Source organism: Pararge aegeria, chromosome 20, assembly GCF_905163445.1.
Source record: "Pararge aegeria chromosome 20, ilParAegt1.1, whole genome shotgun sequence".
NCBI classification, from domain to species: domain Eukaryota; kingdom Metazoa; phylum Arthropoda; class Insecta; order Lepidoptera; family Nymphalidae; genus Pararge; species Pararge aegeria.
In genome coordinates this window covers 5715767-5737212 of record NC_053199.1, presented here as the reverse complement: position 1 = coordinate 5737212, position 21446 = coordinate 5715767, and the positions used below count along the sequence as shown (strand labels likewise).

General features: G+C 36.8%; 1 protein-coding gene across 1 annotated transcript in view; it reads right to left on the bottom strand.

Annotated features, from left to right (window-relative positions):
• Positions 1-972: 972 nt before the first annotated feature.
• LOC120632870 (gonadotropin-releasing hormone II receptor-like) overlaps positions 973-21446 on the bottom strand; it is a 39621-nt gene continuing 19147 nt past the window's right edge. The window contains exons 4-8 of the mRNA XM_039902909.1: positions 17300-17504; positions 12633-12786; positions 7327-7514; positions 5709-5770; positions 973-1137 (exon numbers count right to left, since the gene is read on the bottom strand). Coding sequence (XP_039758843.1) covers positions 973-1137; positions 5709-5770; positions 7327-7514; positions 12633-12786; positions 17300-17504 — 774 coding nt within the window. The remainder of the gene's footprint in view (positions 1138-5708; positions 5771-7326; positions 7515-12632; positions 12787-17299; positions 17505-21446) is intronic.

Here is a 21446-nt window from a genome sequence, read left to right as displayed (position 1 = left end):
CTTATGTTCACTATTAATATTTTTATTATGACAGGTCTGTAAATCACTGAGAGCCCTCAAAACTATTGAATTCCGATTTGTCGACCTGTCCGTGTGCCAGAACTCTATAACTTCAGAATATATTAGCGTTTGAGGATTTACAAATATTGCGTAAAAAAATTACATTTATTTCAGATATCTAAGATTTCGATGCCATTTATCAGAGTTCCTCTTACAAAAACCAAACAACATTAAGTTGAACAATTTCACTGAATTAATTATTGCCTAAATATAAAAATGTATGGGTATCTACATCATTCTGTCGATTAAAAAAAACATTTTACTTTTTTAGAGCTGAGTTACATTCTTAAATTTTATTCTTAACATTAAGAGAACAATCCGCCTTCTCGTTTTTATACTATACAAAAAAAATATAATTTCTATTTATATCTATAAATTTAATTTAAACATAGTATATAGTTTTCATTTGGATGGCCAAACTAATTCTTTGGCAAGGAAACTGCCCGCTGTAGGATCACCGGATCATTTCTAATTTATATATTATCATATATTATTTATATTTACAAGATGGTAGAAAAATATAAAAAAAAAAAAAAATTAACTCTAACTCTATGACAAAATTTACAAGAAAAATGGAAATTACAACGTTAATTGCTTAAGTTGCTAGAAAAGCGGTAATAGCCTAGCGTCGGCTTCTTTTCGGGGGAACCGAGTTTGATCACCGGCTCGCACCTCTAACATTAGAGGTATGTGCGTTTTTAATTTAAGGAAATTAAAGTATCACTTGCTTTAACCGTGAAGGAAAATATCTAGGCATGCAGCCTAAGCGTCCACAAAGTTCTCAAAGGTGTGTGAATTCTAGCACTTAGCCAGCGTGGTGACAACGGCCTAACCGATAATAGGTTCGTGACAGCGATAACGATGCTTAAATTAAATGCAGTCACGATCTTAACTCAAAAACTTATTGTCACTTTACACCTCCACTTTCGATTGGATTGTGAACACTTCGCAAAGTTTTGGCGGCCGTGACTTCGAGTTCTCACTCCAGCTGTGTAAAGGATCTGAAATTGAACTCGGGGCAATAAGCGTCGTCTCCTGGAAGTTCACGGTGTATTGTCGCCTGCATTTTGCGTACATCTGTCAACAATAAATAAAAATTCATAATGTATATTCATAGTGAAAAATATAAAAAAAAATTGTTCACAAAGTAAATGAACCATTATAAATAGGTTACAGGGTGCACAGTAAAATATGAAGCCAACAGCAGTGCTTTGGCACTCGTACTAGGAAGACCTATATTACGAGTGCCGTAGCCTTCCTACGGATCCAAACAGATATTTAGACTAATTTAAATTCGTGAATAATAACAAAAATATATTGATATGTGTATGTATGTGTGTGGGTGTGTGCGTGTGAATGTGTAAGTAAGTCCCACAGTTTCTACTCGTGGTCGTAATTGGTTTACGGGTCCAGACAAAAATATTTGGGTCAAGGAATTCTCACTATCCATTTGGGCTAAGCAGGGCGTCTGATAAAGCTAAAAAGACGGACACGAGGGTCGGGTTTTTTAATTCATTTACACCCGCTTTAGAGGGCCTCTGACATGCTCAAAGGTCGAAAGTAACCATAAGGGCTAAGATGCCGTTCACTATAAGTTAACCCTTGACTGCAATCTCACTGGTGGTCACCTAGTCATCTCATCAGTCCAAGATGGTAGCGTGTTGACGTGTTTGGGGTATGGTATATATAACCCCCTAATCGGTTTGGACGCAACATAGTATGCTTAATCCTTTTCGAATTTATTGTCGGTAGGGTGGGTAACTAGCCACAGCAAAAGCCTCCAACTTTGGAATTATAAAACCCCAAATTGACTGTCAGGCATGGCCTGGGAACTCCACTTATGAAACCACACGCTCACCGTTGCGCCAGGGAGTTTGACGTACTAAGACGAAAGAACGAGAATAGATAAAGTATTTTAATATGTCGATTTCCAGGGCGCAGCAACGTGGCAAATTTCATCATGATCGGTGCAGTTGTTGAGCCGAGAGAAACAAAGAAGCAACGCGTGCCTGCTTCTTACTATGGATGCATATTATGTTATGCATCAATAGTATGGATTTAATCTAAATAACATTTTCAAGTGAGCGCCAAAGGTAGGATTTGGTAATCATGCAAATAATAAACTACTAACTGCAAACTAAAAAACTGCTTTTTTTGAAATGTCGAGAGTAGAGCACAACCTCAACGCTTCGCTTATGAGGCGTGCAATTAAGAATTATAATAAAAAAAGATGGCTTTACAGTGAATTTGCTCTTTCGCCGATAGAAAAGTTAAAGAGAAATCTCAGAGTTTATTTAAAGTCGACGTCAGTGAAAGCAACAGCGTAAAATATCGTGGGCGAATATTGATCGTAATTAAGTTTTTTTAACTCTCGATTATTATTTCTATAATTACTTTATGTTAATTAAAACTCTGGAAGTTATACGATTGTTCAATGTAAACGTTCTTGTAATACAGACTCTTTCCATGGGGTTTTCCTGCAAAATTCGAACTACACTTGTAAAAATAAACAGGCAAAACATCACATTTACTGTGGTTTAACGAGAACTTTAATTTGATAGAAAATAAAAGAAACTCTTAATATAATAGGCATGATGAATTATTTTGAAAAACTGCCCTATAATGTTCAGATCTATATCCAAAAATATCTGATTATTTGCAGAAATGAAGGGTTTCGTTGATATAAATTACAAATTATATTTTTAAAAAATATTTTCCGCGAAAACGCTCGCCGGGTGTCTTGGCCGCGTTCGTGACGTCATGCGCAAATTTGAGCTATCTCCTTGTTCTATTAATTCTTGTTCCTAAGAGCTAAGCTAAGCTAACCTACAGATTGTTGACTTCATATTGATGAACACAACACTGAGCAACTGATGTGAGTTTGAAATCACAGATACCTACCCAAATCACAGATATTTTCGAAGTTCAATGCGTTTCACCTAATAAGGTGGATCGCTAGATTTTGCAGTTTAACCGTGGAAAAAATACCATAGCCTTAAATAATTTAAAGATAACCATGCGCTTTGGAGCTGCTCACTTTTTATGATATCATAAATTTAATTTTTATACTGAAAACTTTTGTTTATTGGCATGCAAGGTACAAGCAATAAGAATATAATATACTTAATTTTTATACTTAAACAAACATATAAGGATAAAATATAAATAGTATTTAATAATCGAAATAAAGCACGTTTACGTAACGGTATCAAGGTTCTATGAATGTCCTAAATATAAGCTTTACACTATTTAATTTTTATTTAATGTATGTGACAATTAAACCTACAAACAGTCAAGATGACTTTATGCCAACAGTTAATTTAATACAGTTATCGTAAAACAAGTCTAATCTGAACACTTGGCGATCTTAGAGGATCTTAGGGCCGTAGTCTTTGTCTGGACCTGCAAGTGAAAGCAAAAATAGTCTTTTCGAGTGCGCTGGTAACTTCACAGCTTAATATTTAAAAATGTTTGTTGTACCACCTACTTATTTCTTATAACATTTTCTTGTATGCCTTTGGTTGCCTGGAAGAGATCGCTATTTAGCGATAAGGCAGCCAAATTGTACGTTCTACCTTATTGTGCTGTTGTATTTGTATCTCTGTAAATTTTCTCTATGGTGTACAATAAAAGTGTATTCATTCATTCATTCATTCATTCACAGACCATGTTACAACTGCAGATTTTAATTAATATCATGCGATAACTCTACATCGTCGATTCAAAACAGTATTCTACAGCGTGAAGTCCATGCAAGAACTCATAGATTTTTATGTCTCTAACTATTTCATGAACCAAATTGAATATCACAACCTCGGTACTTTCTCTCCTCTCTCCGATGTCTTCGGTAATCTCGGCGACCTTGAGTGAACTTGGATGGCTGAGCAAACGACCTGCTGAGCAAGATTGTTTTTTTTCATGCACTACTGACGAGAAGTCGTCTGAGTGCACGTGAAGTTTCTTCTTTATTTTTGACATCTCACACCCCTATCATTTAAACCTGATTTGCCTCCCGAAATGAATAACGTATCCATCCAAGAATAAAAGCATTCTATTATTGATGCATTCCGTCCGATCGGTCATCTGTATATGCAATTTCAATGCGTGTAGGTATTGGGTTTTGGCATTTAAGTCATACTTTCGTCTGGTTCTCGTCTTCGGGAGGCTTCGGTTAGTACTACCCTACCGACAAAAACGTGCCACTAAGCGAGTAAGCGTTCCGGTACGATGTCACGTAGAAACAGATTAGATACCCATTATCTGTTATATAACTGCCGTACTCCTTACACGTTAGCCCGCTACCATCTTAGACTGCATCAACACAACAACAACCAACAACCCCAGATTAATTGACAGTCTAGGGCTCACTTGTAGTGAAAAAAAATACTTTTTGAATAAATGTTTGATTTTTGATTTGAAGTTCTTGAATAATCGCTAACATGTATTAAATGATTCATCGCTAAAGCCTCAAGTTCTAGCAATATAAATTAAAACTACATGGAGTCTAAACTTCTTCGTCGAAGTTCTTAGACCAGGGCGCGTTTGGAACCCTCGTAGCTTTAGTTTTAATTTAACGAACGTAGTTATTGCCATCATCTCACTACCATGTACAGGTCTAATTATGTAACGTTCGCATCAAAAGCTCCATCTATGGGCTTATTTGAATAAAGAAATATTTGACTTTTGCCCTACTCTGTGCACATTGACGGGATATGGTGTGAGGGTGATGATGATTTTGAATGAGTTACATTATAAATATCACGTTTTTATTACAAGAAAGGCTGCCCAGCAGAGATGTGCATCAAAGATGAGCGGTAAGAACACCTTAACTTATTGAAATAAGACTTTATACGGCTATACGTTTAAAGTCCTTTTTATGAGTAACATCATCATCAAAAAATCAACCCATTACCGGCCCACTACAGAGCACGGGTCTCCTGCCACAACGAGAAGAGTATAAGGCCAAAGCCGTGCGGTTTGGTAGACTCCACACATCCTAGGGATAATTATGTAGAACTCTCGGGGATGCAGTTTTTCTCACGATGTTTTCCTTCACCGTCGAAGCAAGTGATATTTTAATTACTTAAAACGAATGTGCGTTTTAAGGTAAGAGGTACATGCTGGGAGTCGAACTTCGTCCCCTGAAAGTGAAGTCGAGCTCACTGGCATCACCCCTTCTTCATGAGTAACATAAACAGGCATTATTCATTTTACACAAGTCTACGTGCTGGTAATGATGTTATTCGATGGCCTCAATCTATATTAAACCGACATAATATTTTAAGGGTTCCTTACCGTACCTCAAAAGGAAGAAAGAAATTATAGGAACACTTCGTCGTCCAGTATGTCTGTCTGTCAAGACCTTCTTAGGACCGCGCGGAGTTATCAAGTTGAGTTATCAATTAATAGAATTTTCGTTAATATTTTTTTGGTTCATGTTTTACCGATTGTTATACATTCTTCACACATCTTTACTGTAACTAGACCTAAATCGATAGATATAATATAAACATATCATATCTATCGATTCATATAATATAATATAATATAATATAGACATAAAATAAAAAGAAAGGTAAGGAAAAGTAGCGGTATATACTTACCTACCCAGAAACATTGAGAAAAGTATGTAGCTGTTATATACTTACATTATTCGGATGGATCGTTTCTTTTGCCACTTTGCAACTGTGACCTGGACCCGAGATTATACCTGGTAACGAAAAAATAAGCTTTATCAGGATTGATTTCTTCCTCGTAATTTAATTTGTGAGTAATTGTAAACAAAAACAATTAAGCACGGTGCAGCGGCAAGCAACGGCATTACGTAAATAACTATTTTTAAGAGGACTTTAAACCATTTCACTCAGAACCTTCGGAAGCGGGTATGTTCATTTATTGATGTTATTATAATTGTTGGTCGTATGTGAAAATAAACATATTAAATAAATAACAATTACCAGCTAATTCAATCTTAATAAATCCTAGAAATACCTTGCATCCTGAAGATGTTTTAGTCAGGGAAATAAACGGTTCCTGCGCGATTTTTAGTAAATTCATACAAACATCTAGTTCACAGTGTATCTTTCTTTTTAAACAGATATACACTCAGTCTCTGTGTTTCGACATAGCGTTTGAGGTTCGATCCGCTGTTTTTCTAGAATTAATGACCGGAACAGACAACAAGGCCATCGTCGCGTAAAAGAGCCGTTGGATGTTGGCAGTTCAACAGTTGAAAAGTTGAAGTAGTGCCCGTATACCACAAAATTGTTTTGTATTTGAACCTTCAAAAAGTCTACACCTAGCTTCGTGTTATCTCTTTTACACGACCTCACGTGGCGGCGATTTTAACTGGTCACCGCTTTGAGAGACGCTACGAAATTCAGAGGAATTTTACGGACTCTAATAACTACGTCAGAGTGCAAGCTCACAGCTTGTTATTTTCACAAAACACCGACAAACTTACAAAAAGTGGTTTTTTAATTAAAAAGCCAACTTCTATCCAATACTACAGCCGAGTAACGTTCCAGCATGATTTTAAGAAAAACATTAGTCACCGCGGCTGCAACAAAACCAACAAACCAATCTGGACTCTGGAGAGGCAAATAAGGTTTTTGTATCCCGGAAAAACCAACGGTTCTTGCTGGGTTGAAGAATAATGCGACAAAGCCGTGGGCACTGGGCAGCTGATAGTATTCATCATCATTTCAACCAATGGACGCCCACTGCTGGACAGGTCTTTTGTAGGGAGTTCCACAATCCACGGTCCTTGGCCGCTTGCCTCCAGCGGGTCCCAGCGACTCGCCTGATGTCATCTGTCCATCGCGTGGGGGGCCGACGTACGCTGCGTTTACCGGTGTGGAGTTGCCATTCCAGCACCTTAAGACCCCAACGTCCATCGGTTCTCCGAGCTATGTGCCCTGCCCATTATCACTTCAGCTTCGTGACTCGCTGAGCTATGTCGGTGACTCTAGTTCTCCTACGGATCTCCTCATTTCTGATTTCATCACGTAGAGATACTCGTCGCATAGCTCTATCAATCGCCCGCTGAGTAACTCTGAGCCTTATACTATTACCGTATACTATTACCTTAAGTTTTAGTTTAGTAGTTTACTGTTGAGGAGACACACACACATAAATTCTAATGGAACCAACCTGCTTGTTGCACCCATTAATAGCAAAGAATATTATCTAGATTAGTTCATATTTCACGGAAAAAATTAATTAACAACGTAACAAAAAGTTGTTTAATAAATAAACTACACATACCGTTCGTTTTGCAGGTACTGCTCGGAACACAGAAGGCTTTCCGTAAGCTCTCTTTGACTATGTTCCTATTCAACGTATACGAGCCGTAGACAAGTGGGTCCATGCAGGAGTTTGATACTGCCATAATGAAGAAGAGGTTCTGGACCCTTGCAGACACATGCACAGCCGATTGTCGATGGAACATATACCTAGATAAAACGAACAAGAGATATAGATAGAAAAGTATTGAAATATTTCTGCAACAGTCAATGATCATCATCGACCCTTTACCGGCTGGCAAAAACCTCAAATCTGAAGGGTATAGGCCGCACCACCCCACCCCGGGTCTACCCCACTGGCAAAGTATGAACAAGAATTTACAAGCCTTCGAGAACATTATAGAATCATAATCATTTATTGCAAAATACACGTCAATAAGGTTTTGCATATTGGTTTCGGGTACAGTGTACTGTGTATTGCCAGTAATTTGGCATGCAATGTTACAAAATAGTTACATACGCCCAATTAATTGATGTCAAAAGAATATAATAATAACACTTAGATTAATAGATTGTCACATTAACTAATAGCGATAAAAATCTTATTTTAAAATATAACATTTAAACTATTAGGCACATTGGATATAGGCAGGCTGATCATAAATGAAAAATGTGATAAAGTTATTCTCTAAATAGTAATTTATGCTGTAAAATATTTTAGAGCTAAGCCATTCATATAATTTTCTCTTGAATGGCGCGAATGGTAATGACTTTATGTTATTTGGTATTTTATTATATATGTTGATGCACATCCCAGTAAAGTTTTTCATAAACAATACTGTTCTAGGATGGTGTATTAAGACGAACCTATTTGGATTTCTTGTACTTCCAGGATACACATTATGAGCTTTAGAGAACAGGCGTGCAAGTTTCCTGACGATGTTTTCCTCCACCGTTGAATCAAATGATATTTAGTAGCTTAAAATGCACATAACTTCGAAATGTTAGTGCGTGTTGTGTAGCGAACTCGGTCCGCGAAAGTTTGGCTTAAGTCCTAAATAGTAGGTATTTTTTACTCATATACCAATACATGCTAATATTATAAATGCGAAAGCGTGTTTGTTTATTTGTTATTACTTTGCGCTCTAACCAAACCATTTTACTAGCCGTTTTGTCCCACGAAAACCAACTGTTCCCACGAGATGTATAAAAACAATAAAATCGCGGAAGGAAGACGCGGGCAACGGATAGTAATATAATAAATGAAAATGGTAGCTAGTAAACTATAGTATGGTTTGCTCTCCGCGAGTTTCTTGATTTCAACTCTCCAATTATAGTGGAGGGTTTATCAACGAAGACAGAGAATTCCGGATGGTGATTTCAAATTAATCGTGGCATTTACGTTTAAAAGGTTTTCCTCGTAGACTTTGCTAAGTTAGATTATTTATTTGTTCCATTTTAACCGCCTTGAGATAAATTACACTTGTACCCGAGGGCTTTGAACTATTTCAATTTTTAACGCTTAAAAATTTACTTCTACGAGTTCCAAAAGATCAATTTTAAGTTGAATGTAGGAAAGACAACTTTTTCATTAATCATAGCAAAGTTTTGCTCGCAAAAAATGAATAACTAAAGGTCAGGTCTCGCTAAAGTATCGCAATGTTAGGTATCATCATCATCATCATCAAAGCTCTACAGCCCTGGGTGGGCCTTGGCTTGGTCAAGCATATTTTTCCATTTGAGGCGGTCAGAAGCTGCTTCTTTCCAGCTCCGAACTCCCAGAACCCTCATATCCCTCTCAACTCCGTCACTCCACCGACCCCTAGGTCGTCCTCGGCTTCTACGCCCCTCCAAAGTGCCCTCCATCAACCTCTTTGGCGCTCTCGTGCCATCCATGCGTTGCACATGCCCTGCCCATTGCATTCTTAACAGTTTGATAGTTCTGACGACATTCGGTTCTTTAAATAGTTCGTATAGCTCGTGATTATACCGAATGCGCCAAAAACCATTATTCTGCATAGCACCAAACACTCGTCGCAAGACCTTTCGTTCGAAAATGAGCAGACTGTTTTCGTCTTTCTTGCTTAAGACCCAACATTCTGCGCCATATGTAAGTATTGGCCGGAGCAAGGTCTTATAGACGAGTATTTTCAGACTTCTCGACAGAATCTTTGATCGAAGATAAGGTAAAAGTCCAAAGTAACATTTATTTGCCGATGTGATTCTCCTGTTAATTTCAGATGATATTTCGTTGTCCGCCGTGACAAGAGAACCAAGATATACGAAATCCCTAACTGTGGCGAAGGTGTTCGTGCCAATTTTAATACTTTCTTCGAGTGGGGTCTTTTGGACGCTTAAAACCGGCATGTACTTAGTCTTATCTTGGTTGACACACATTCCCGCTGCTTGGGTTGCACTCTCTAGTGCTAGGTACGCATTGTTCAGGGCTTGTCGAGATCTGCTTACAATGTCCAAGTCATCGGCGTATCCTAAAACCTGAACAGATTTATAGAAAATGGTGCCGTCTTTTTCAATTTTTGAAGCTTGCATACATTTGTCTAGCACAATATTAAAAAGCAGGCAAGATAGCGCATCACCTTGTCGCAAACCGTCATTCACCAGAAAGGAGTCCGAGAGGTCTGCTTGGATTTTTATTCTGCAGTCTGTTTTTTCGAGGGTCATTCTTGTCAAAGATATCAATTTCGGTGGTATGTTGATGTCTTTCATGGCTTGGATTAGGAAGCTTCTATGTACACTATCATAGGCAGCTTTAAAGTCTATGAACAGATGGTGGGTGTCGACATTAAATTCTCGAGTCTTTTCCAGAATCTGCCGCAGACAGAATAGTTGGTCGGTAGTGGATCTATTTGGCCGGAATCCACATTGGAATTCCCCTAATAAGGGCTCAGTGTACTTTAATAGCTTGTCATACAGAACATTTGCAAAGATCTTATAAGCTACATTGAGAAGTGAAATACCCCTGTAGTTAGTGCACTCCAGCACATCACCTTTTTTGTGTAATGGAGATATGATCGCTGTTTTCCATTCATCGGGCAATCTTTCCTTACTCCATATTTGATCTATAAGAGTATGAATTTCTTTGTGAAGTCTCGGTCCTCCGTATTTAATTAGCTCGCCTTGTATATTATCAGAACAAGGCGATTTATTGTTTCTAAGGCGCTGGATTACTCGTTCAACGTCTTCGAGGGTTGGTCTCGGTAGCTCATTATTACCGATATTTAGGTCAGGTTCGGGAGTGGCTGCCAGGGGTTTAGGAGTATTTAAAAGATTATTGAAATGTTCTACCCACCTTTCCAAAATATCTTCTTTATCATTTAAGATGTCACCTTGTTGGTTTCTGCATGCGATTGTTGTTGGTTTAAATTTTTTACGTCCCTTATTTATTCTTCCGAAAAAGTTTTTTGTTTCCTTTTGGTTATATTCCCTGCTGAGTTCTAAAAGTTCTTGCTTTTCGAAGGCTTTTTTCTTCTTTTTATGTAACCTTTTCTCTTCTCTTCGTAGAGTTTTATAAATTTCTTTCTTGCTCCGGGTGTTAGATGACATCATATTATGCCATGCCACATTTTTCTTCTTTGTTACTTCTTGGCATTTTTTGTCGAACCACTTAGAACGCTCTGTGTGTTTTTGTACGGTGAGTGTCTCCTCTCCAGCTGCATATAGTACGCTTTTTAGTCGACTCCAGTGCTGTTCAACGTCCTCGCTATATCCAGGTTCTTTATCGATTAGTAAACGGTTTACAGTATCAATATATTTCAATTGCACGTTTTTGTCACTTTTTATCGGTTCTATATTGAGTTTGGATATTTTTGTCGTGTTAGGTATATCATCCTATAAAAAGGAGAAAAACTGGCTAATGACGTTCTTAACTTAGCTTTTTAGCAAAATAAAAAACACAAGGATATTATTTCAAGTAATAATCATAATAATAAAATCTTTTGTTTGGGAAAAAACCAACACAAAGCAATTAACATATAGAGTACACATTACACAAAAACATATCAATGACAACTTAAACTATAAATAAAAGAAAGGATTTAAAATAAGGTAACAAAATAAACTGAAATAAGCTAAAAACAAACAAATATAATTCCATTTTGGCAGTGACATATCTGTGGTGTTGTTTCTTCCAAACAGACTATCGCCTCAGCGTTATGCTGTAGCAGTGGTTTTGTGATCACTGCTACAGCGCTCATTTTCAGGCGACCTCTCTCGTCATCCCGGACCGGCCAAGAACTGCTGTTTTGGTGGCAGGTGTATGCACTCTGTGTCTACTAAATAATATGGTTAACTTCTTTCAGTCACTCTGCAAAGCGTTAATAAGTTGTTCGCGTTAATTCCTGTTGTCGCCTACTCAATAAGCACTTTTGAAACGTCAAGTACGTATGTTTGTAGTGACTCTACTACCTGTACGGAAAGCAGATTCTACCGAAAAGAGCCAGCACAAAAAGAAAAGCTCAGTAGTTGCTGACCTGATAGGATAACCAGTTAGGGGTACCTAAGGCTGTTAAATAGAACCCATTCCCCTAATCTGTTTATACGTGGTATGGTACCGGAACGCTTAATCGCTTGTCAACGCTCAGTTTTTGATCGTTTGGTGACTAGAAACGGCCGAAGCTTTGCACCGGGCCTGACTAGAGAAAATTCAGACAACTGTTGATATTGTATTAAAAGATAGTAGCAGTAAAAATAAAGGCAGTTGCAGGATGTGTTCGCTGCCTGCGAAGTGTTGCTCAATTTATAGGCTATGCTTTTAAATTTACAACCAGGTGACCCATCTGCTTTTTCCAGCAGTATAGTACACTATATTAATATCGTGTCTTTTATAATGTTTAAAGTCATATTTCATTCATTTGTCTTATAGTGTGGGGTGCAGTCCTTTGCTGAGTGACGATAAATGATAGAGATTGTTAGAAATTGATATGGGGAATGTATTTACAATGATGATAATTGATAATCATATGTAAATGATACAATGATAATGATAATGAGCACGCGTCAAGTGGCAGCAAGAAGTGCACTGTCCTATTAGCTAATTGGATAGAACTACATGAATTATATAATTATATAATTTATGTAGTTCTATCCAATTAGCGTAAGTGGCCCTGCCGTAATAACAAGATATATAATAAATAAATTAGTTAATACTTTAAAAAAATAGTCACAAATTAAAAAAATATTAACTGACGGTGATGATTTTCAACATTTGTCAAGCTAAAAGTAAAGCAACGGATTTCGAAGCTCGATCGCTCTACTTAACTCCTGTATGGCAAAATGACACCTGCTTCTGCCAAATATTAACACACTTACCACAATGTCATCGTAGCATAAGGAAGCCAGCAAAAGGCAAAGACGCTGACTATTGTGACGGTCATGCGAAGCGTGCGTCGCCTCGCGCGCGCCAGTGGACGCTGATCCGAACGCCTCAGTTGAATCCTGCCTCGCTCATCTGGCACCGACTTGCCTAAACAGACAACACGATTAGTGGCCGACACGCACAGGGAATGGCAGGGCACAGTATATTGTCTGTAATAGTTTAGTACATTACCCTTACTATAAATCGGAAGGTGTAAAAAGGGCGTAGAAATCAATATAAGGGTGATTAGATCAGCCCAATCTACTCATTATCTAGCCCTCTGCCAACCTGGCTAAATAATAATAATAATAATAATAAACTTTATTCAGCTTCCACACATAAGTAAACTAATGAAAACTAATTACTAATTACATTAAAAGTAATTCAAACGAATTATACACTATTTTAAAAACTAAATGCCTTATCGAAAGGTGCTTCAGCTGAAAAGGCTGCTACCTCAGCATGCTGCTGCAGTATTTAATATTATTATTATAAATATATAATTATGGGTAGTATCGGATCTCAGTCACAGTACCAGTCAGTCTTAGTCTCAGTCAGATGTGGAGTTATCTGCAAATACTGGGTCACCACAGTCACCCTTCTTTTTTTATTTGTTGGCAAATCTAATTACGCAGATACGCGTACGACTCTCACGGCGTTAGGGATTATACTGAGTGATGTGCTGACTTAATGACTTAAAGTCACGTCCATTAAATAAACAAGGCCCTAAATATCGTGTAGTGTAAAGGTTTACCCCAACGTAAATTCATAACTTACTACTGTAAACGAGATAGAAATTTCTATGCTTTCTGACACCAAGGGATCAAGTAAGATTTCCCGAGTTGATCTCTAATAATAATAGGCCAAGGGTCAGTGACATCAAATCACAGCAAATAATTATTTTCCGGTAATAATCCGATCTCAGTGGTTACCACAAAATACCCTAGTCAAATAGTCCCGGAGGGCTTGGAAGGTAGAAAACTTATATCTGAAGCTAAATGGAGTAAAAATCAGAACAAATTTTCCCATAATAACATTAAAAGACAGGCATAGATTTCTGCCATGGACGTCTTATTGCACCGTTTCAAAGAAGTATAAGATATCTAGTATTAACGGTATATTTGAATCGATGAATCGACACGATTTCATTGAGATTGAACTACAAATCGTACCGTGGCCTTTTAAGAAACAGGCTAATATGCACTCTCGCAAACCTGATTCGCAAGTTTTAACACTATTATTACCTATTCCTACATATTACCTTTGATACTAAGTAACCTAACTAAAAAGAAATAGTGACTGAAATTTACAAGCAAACCAGAGAGATTTGATACAACATCTCAAAGCTATCGTGCCAGAGAGATTTTATGTGTTTGCCATTCCTCCGTTCTCCGATACTGAAATACTATATTCTACTTTTGTATCAGTCGTAGTGACTGTTACCGTCAGTGGGAAACATTGCAGTTTCGATCTACATTTAAAGGCCACGGAGATACCTTCCGTTTTATTAAACTCATTTGGAATATTAAATAGGTATTTTATTCTTAGAACTTATCCTATAAATATATAATATCATACCTGACAGTTCTGGAAATAGAAGAATGGTATTTTTAAAATAAATATCTATTTGCAGTTGTTATATGATTTTTATAATGTTGCAATTCAATGCCGTAATGGTGCACACACGTGAGAAATTTTATAGGCAAAAGGTTTCGTATTGGTTTCGTATTTGTCTTCGGAAGGGCTGGCCCTTTAGGGAATTAAGTCTCTAAACTGACTTATTTGTATTGTGTATTGTGTAAGGTAAATGGTGCCGGCAGCGTAACGCTCGACCTTTTTTTGTCGCTTGTAAAAGCAGTTACGCATCCGATGGGAATAGTGCATTTCCGGGGACCACACTGGCAGAACTGCGCAGACTCCAACTGCTGAAAAGTAGCCTGTGGGTTATATGCCCACTAAAACTAGCGGAGCCCCTGCCTCACAAAGGGGGAAGATCGCGGACGCCTGCACTTTGATGCCCCGAGTTTTATGGCGCAAGGGATTCTGCCCTGATCAAGCTCGGTCTTGCCTAGTTATCTATCTACCAGCCAAGACGTTATCATACTCAGCCTCATTTAATTTTTTTAACTAACAGATTTACCTCCACATGGTAGTCGAAATCTTTTTATTTAATTTTAAATTTTATTCAGTAATTTTGTATGTTTTGTTATTCACGTTATTGCTTGTTAACTTATTACACGGTATCTATAGATCTTAAAAAAACTATTATTTAATTTGTGATACAAGACAATCAAATATTTATTTGTTTTATATTCGAAAACAGACTACCACGCTGCTCCGAAATGGGTTGTTGGGATTTTTTTGATACCTATATTCGGCCTATCTTCTTAATTTTATTAAACTCAATAAAATTTGACACCAGTCCTGGTGATGGACATAAGATAACTACTTTTTATCCCAAGAAGACTAACAGATCACGCGGAAGTTTTAAAAACCCTGAATTACGTGGGTTAAATGAAACTACGTGGGTAAGAAAAAGCTTACGAGGCTAAGAAAACGAGGTAAAAGCGAGCAATAAACTATAAAATGAGAAAGATATAAGCACTTTAGTGTTAATGGAATGTCAAACACTTTTAAGCTGAAGTTTGCTTTTACAAAAATAATTTGTTTATAGTTGTATTTTGCTGCATTAACGTTACTCTTTAAAAGTGCCGTTGTGGTAGCATGACTGTGATCTGACACTTATCGGACAAGTAAACTTGCACATCGTCTGTTTATTTTGTTTATTTATTTTTATTGATTCTTTTCCTTTTTTTACAGTAGTAATTGCCCATTACTGATATCTCAAGAAAGATTATCACTTCTCTTCTTCGAGAAGTGATTATGCTATCTAAGATTTCTAAAAGACATCGTACTGGACAGCTAAGTTGCTTGGCGACAAGTTTTGCCTTTAAGGTGGTAACTATCTTCGGCCAAAGCCGTCTAGACCAAAGAAAATTAAGAAATTATAAATTCACAACTAAACGCGCGGGGGATCGAACCTGAGATATCCCGTTTATAAAACCACGCTCACGCTCACTGGTACACGTAGCCAGGGAGTGCGTCAGATGTACAACAAAATGTTAGAATAATATAAAAAGTTGACAATGTAGAAGCTCATCCATAAAACGAATTTCCTCCCATCATCCCAAAATTAGAAATAAAAGCAAAAGTATCAGGATTAAAGTTATGTTTTGCAAATATAAAGTATGAATTTTTGCGTTGAGTGTCGGAAAAATTTGCAGCGAAGTGAATGATCATCATTCACTTCGCTGCAAATTTTTTGCCGTAACACAAAATCGGCGTATAACTCTTTTACGAAAATTTTATCACCTTTTAATGTTGGTACATTAAAAGGCTGAAGGTGATAAAATGTTCGTACTACTGGGCAGATTCGAATTTAAACATTCTAAACACTTAAAATGATTGGTAATATGTACATTGTAGACGCACACACAGATAAAAAGCGGTCAAATTTATAATAGATATCCTCTTTCTCGGGTCAAAGACTTCAAGCTATTAGTATCATACTCGTATATATAAAATGTAAGTAAAAACAGCTGTCACATAAAGTCTTCGTATCTGTCCTAAGTAAACGACGTATGAATACAAACTGTTTGCATGAAGTACTACTTCATCAATTCATTCTTTAAGATATCATATCATCTATGCTATGATATCTTAAATTTTAATAAAAAGTTTCACCGACTGTTTGTACAATCAGAACGAGGTCCAAATTTATGCAATGAGTAATGAGCCGGATTGTGCCTATCAATCTCACTCTTCAGCTCCGATTTTTTTTTTATTCCACTGCTTGTTAACCCTTGACTGCAATCTCATACTCCCTCATATAACCATACTAAACACGTGCATATTGGTATACTTCACACCGTTTGAAAAGATTATGGAAAACTCTAAGGTATACAGGTTTCCTCACGAAGTTGTCTTTTACCGCAAAAGCAAGTCGTATTTGAATTGTTCAAATTAAAAACGCACATAATTTCGAAATGTTATATGTACTCGTACATGCCGGGTATTAAACTCGGTTCCATCGATAGGGAAGCCGAAGCTGTTACCACTACGCTACCACCGCTTCACAAGTTAATTAAATGTAATGTTTTCCAATGACCAGAGTAGAGTAACGTTTTGCATTTTACTTTAAGCTTTATTTTAAGTTATACTAATGTAAATAAGATTAATAAAAATAAGGTTGTGATTTGATGTAAGATGAAGGTAGCAATGGGGTCCTAAGTTATGCACTCCATTTTCTCTAAAATGTCTAAAGCAATATTTAAATTACATTTAAGTGTAAATATCGTTTTGAAACCAATAAAAAATTATGAAAGCATACCTTCATAAAGAATATCTCTTTTTAAGAATATCTCTTTGAATATCTGTTTTTCTTCTACTTTTAAAACATCCTTACTAAAAAGAACGTAATTTCACTAAAAAGTAATGAAACGTGTGTTTACATAATAAGAAAACTATAAAAAAATGAAGCACCCGTAATGCACATAAATCTTTTTCCGAAAAAGAGTGAAAAGCAAACACAAAGATAAACCAAACCTTTCAGAAAAACTACCTGAGATTTCCTTGGAATTCGTGTTTATTTCCCAGAAGATACAGGCGTAGCAGACTGTTATCACAACCAATGGCAAGAAATACATAGCGAACAACACTAGGACGTTGTAGGCTTGCTCTTGATGCTCGTTCGAGAAGGCTTCGAAGGATACACATTGTTCGAACTCTGGCACGGTGGGGTGTTTCTTCACACGGAAGATTAGACTCTAAAACAAAGAGTTAAACTTGTTTAGGTTCACAAAAAGCCGATATTAAAAACTTAAACAAAAAATGATTCAAATAGAAGCCTTTGTGAAAATATTTATATTTTATTTTAAAAGCTTTTCACTTGTATAATATAGAATTTTTTCTTTTTTTTTTTTAGTTTTGATGAGTGGTGTACAAATAAAGAGTACTTATAAATAAATAAAATGTCACTAATATAATAAGGTTTTCTATTATAGCAATAAATGACGAACCAAGTAGACGGCTACCTGTGTTAGTAAAGTGAGAACCGTTGCCTATAAACAGGAACACTTCGCAGGGCATGCAAGGTCCTGCGAAGAGTCCCTGTATCCTAAGACATAGTTGTTAAGCCTCATTTGCCTGCAATTACACTAGCATTCTAAGCACTTTTCACACCAGCAAAGCTGCATGGCAGCAGAATTAAACATGGGGTAATTCCCCGGACGAGCTCTGGCACAAAAAGCTCTCCGTACTAAATCACCAATTTAGGGAAAGTAAACCTTTATTATAAATAAATAAATAATAATAATAAATATACTACGACAATACACACATCGCCATCTAGCTCCAAATTAAGCGTAGCTTGTGTTATGGGTACTACGATGACTGATGAATATTTTTATGAATAATATACATAAAATACTTATAATATACAGATAAACACCCAGACACTGAAAAACATTCATGTTCATCACACAAAACATTTTCCAGTCGTGGGAATCGAACCCACGGCCTTTGACTCAGAAAGTAGGGTCGCTGCAAACTGCGCCAACGGGCCGTCATTGTGCCGTAAACATTTTCCAGTCGTGGGAATCGAACCCACGGCCTTTGACTCAGAAAGCAGGGTCGCTGCAAACTGCGCCAACGGGCCGTCATTGTGCCGTGTGGTGACGGCAGATCAGAACACAGTAGTCACCACCCGTTCTCTTCCTGCGGGTGTCGTACGAGGCGACTAAGAGAATATACCGAAGGATGGGCAGCAGCGACCTCTGTACTACTACATTTGCTGCGATCACCAACCCGTCTGCTCGGCGTAGTGATTATGGTCAAACCCGTTAGGCGAGGTGTTTAGCCCAGCAGTGGACTGTATAGGCTATGATTATGAAACCTTTATTATCTATCACCAATGTATATTAATAAGGTTTTTTATGTTGTTATTTTTTAGGGACTTTTATCCTTGAGGATATATTCTACACAATGAGTACAACGATAAGGCATGGTATGCCCTCAATGAGATCCTCGTGATAAAAAAAAATGATAAAAAGAAAATTTAAATATTTTAATAGGTTTCACCGCTATACCGTAGCAGCCGAAGCAAATTTATTAAGTTAGATATATATTTTTTTATATATATATATATATATATATATGTAAAAATACCTGAAAAAACATTCCTTATGTTTGAGACATCATTAGTTTTAATAAGATTTTTTTTCTAAAGGATTATTGGTGATTCAATTAACTGTGCTCGTTAGATACAATTGTGACAGGTTACCATACAATCAACCCTTAATATAACCTACAGATGTTGGTGGGCTTCGCGAACTTCCGAGATAAAAAGTGATAATATATTTTTGTTATTTATGAGAAATAAAAAACTATACAGCAAGAAAGATAATATATTTTTAGAACATGCATAGCTCTTTCATTTCAGGATTTCCCTTTCACAAGCAGAATACTCGCTTTATTCCGGCAATACTTTATCGGAACTAAAAACATTCATTTTCGATTTGCTCTTTTCCAAAACACCAACCTTAGCCTTGCTTTAGATTGTAGCTCTACTTTTAGTTATAACCTGTACCTTTACGGGCTGTACCTTTTTATTTCGTATAACTGGAAACTTGAAATTTTCTTTAACATTTTCATCCAGTCGCTTCTTTTTAAGGTCGATTTCCAACTAACGCTCAGCGCTTAGTTTTTTTTTTTATTTCAATACAAGATCACCCTGGACTGCAATCTCTATCTCTGGTGGTAAAACATCTGCCGGAACGCTAAATCGCTCGATGGCACGTTTTGTAGGTTGGGTAGTAACTAGCCACAGCCCAAGCCTCCCACGAGACATAACTGCACTGTAACTAGCTAATCCTTCAAACTTCGTTAGTAAATAACTCCTACGGATATCCTACTTTTAGATTTTGTCCCTTAGTAAAAGACCTTACATAAGCGGCTTTGATTTTGTCCGTAACTTATTTGTCCTCTTTTTCGCTCTATACACGATAACAGACAGTAGACAGACTTTCTTAAATATATTTTTACAAATTAACAAGAAATTATAACATAAATAATTTCATCTAAGTGTATTCTACTTTTAATATTCTAATTAAAGAGGGACGAAGCAGATGGCCCATCTCTAGGAAGCGGAAAACATTCTCTTTAATAAGAGAATGTGTAAACAGAGCAAAAGTTCGCAGGGCATGCAATTAACGTGTCAACCTGAAAACCTGAGGCGAAAGTGTTACTCGTAAGTCTCACGTTCCTGCATAGGTACTGCATTGTGGCAGTTAGTACTTCAACGGACGAGCTCAGCAAAAAGCTTTACTACTACAACGAAGGAACTCCTAAAAGGTTTCAATGTATGTTTGAAATGAAATGAAATGAAAATACACTTTATTGTACACCTAACAGAAATGAAATTATAAACAAAAACAACACAATAAAACACAGGCACAATGGGCGGCCTTATCGCTAAAAAGCGATCTCTGCCAGGCAAAGGTTTGTAGCAAGAAAGTCTTACATATACGCCATGGGATATTAGCACCATATGTAAATTTGCGGGGTGCAAAAGCAGCATGGTGATTACGTATCTTTAGCTGTCAAATGTTACTTTTGCATATAAAAAAAATACAAAAGTTACGTTACACAAAAAAGATTGCAAGATTTACGCCTGACGTACACCTGTCGTGAGTTACGTAATCACCGTTCGGAGCGGCGATGTATTTATTCGAACGCGCAAATAGGACTATTATTCGATATCTATTAATAAATTGTGAATATCAGTCACGATCGCAATAATTCAAATTCAAAATGACTATGAAATTCTTTTAGGTATAAATTTAGAACACATTTGAATTGAATGTTTTACATAAGACAAATTACCGACGCCAAAAACCAGACAGGTCAGTGTTGACATCGTGAAAATTGGTTTTAAAGCCCGAATAAACCCGAGCAAAAGTTAAGGTTTAAAGCTCGGATGAAGCTAAAATTGCGAATCATAGGGTACGGGTACGGGTCGCGGGAATACTCTTGCCAACTTTTTAGCAGCAATGCACAACTTTTGCTTTGCTACTTTCAAACGCTTTCACTTAGTTGTGTTATTTATAATTTCCATGAAATATAAAGATATTTTTCACTTCGCTAGCTCAGAAACGCTTTTTTTATACATTAGTTCGAAATCTGCGCACAAAAGACTATTTTATTTGCTAGCGTGGAAAAGCTTTGGTATAACATAATATAGCTATTGGTATGCATATAATATTTATTGACCTATTAATCTTATTACCTAGACATAGAATAATACTGACAGCGCATCTACAAAGTTGTCATACGGAATTGAATCTAAGAATTATCAGTTGCTATAAGTTCATTTTCCATTAGTGCACAACAAAGACGCAAAGGAAATTCCGTTATAGATGTAATCTATCAATCTGCTACTTCTATAACTTTACTTAAATCTGTTGAATGGTTTAAGCCTGAAAAGGTAACAGACAAACCATTTATAATTATTTATTGTCTGGCAAATTGTATACTTTCTTTAGATATACTTTCCTTTTTTTTAAGTACTTTTTGTGGTGTGCAATGAAAGTATATTCATTCGTTCACTTATTTTATGTCGTGTGGTGGTGCGAGATCAGAGTAGAGTGGCCACCAACCCTCTCTTTCTGCGGGTGTCGTACAAGGCGACTTTGTTAATAAAACAGAGAAGC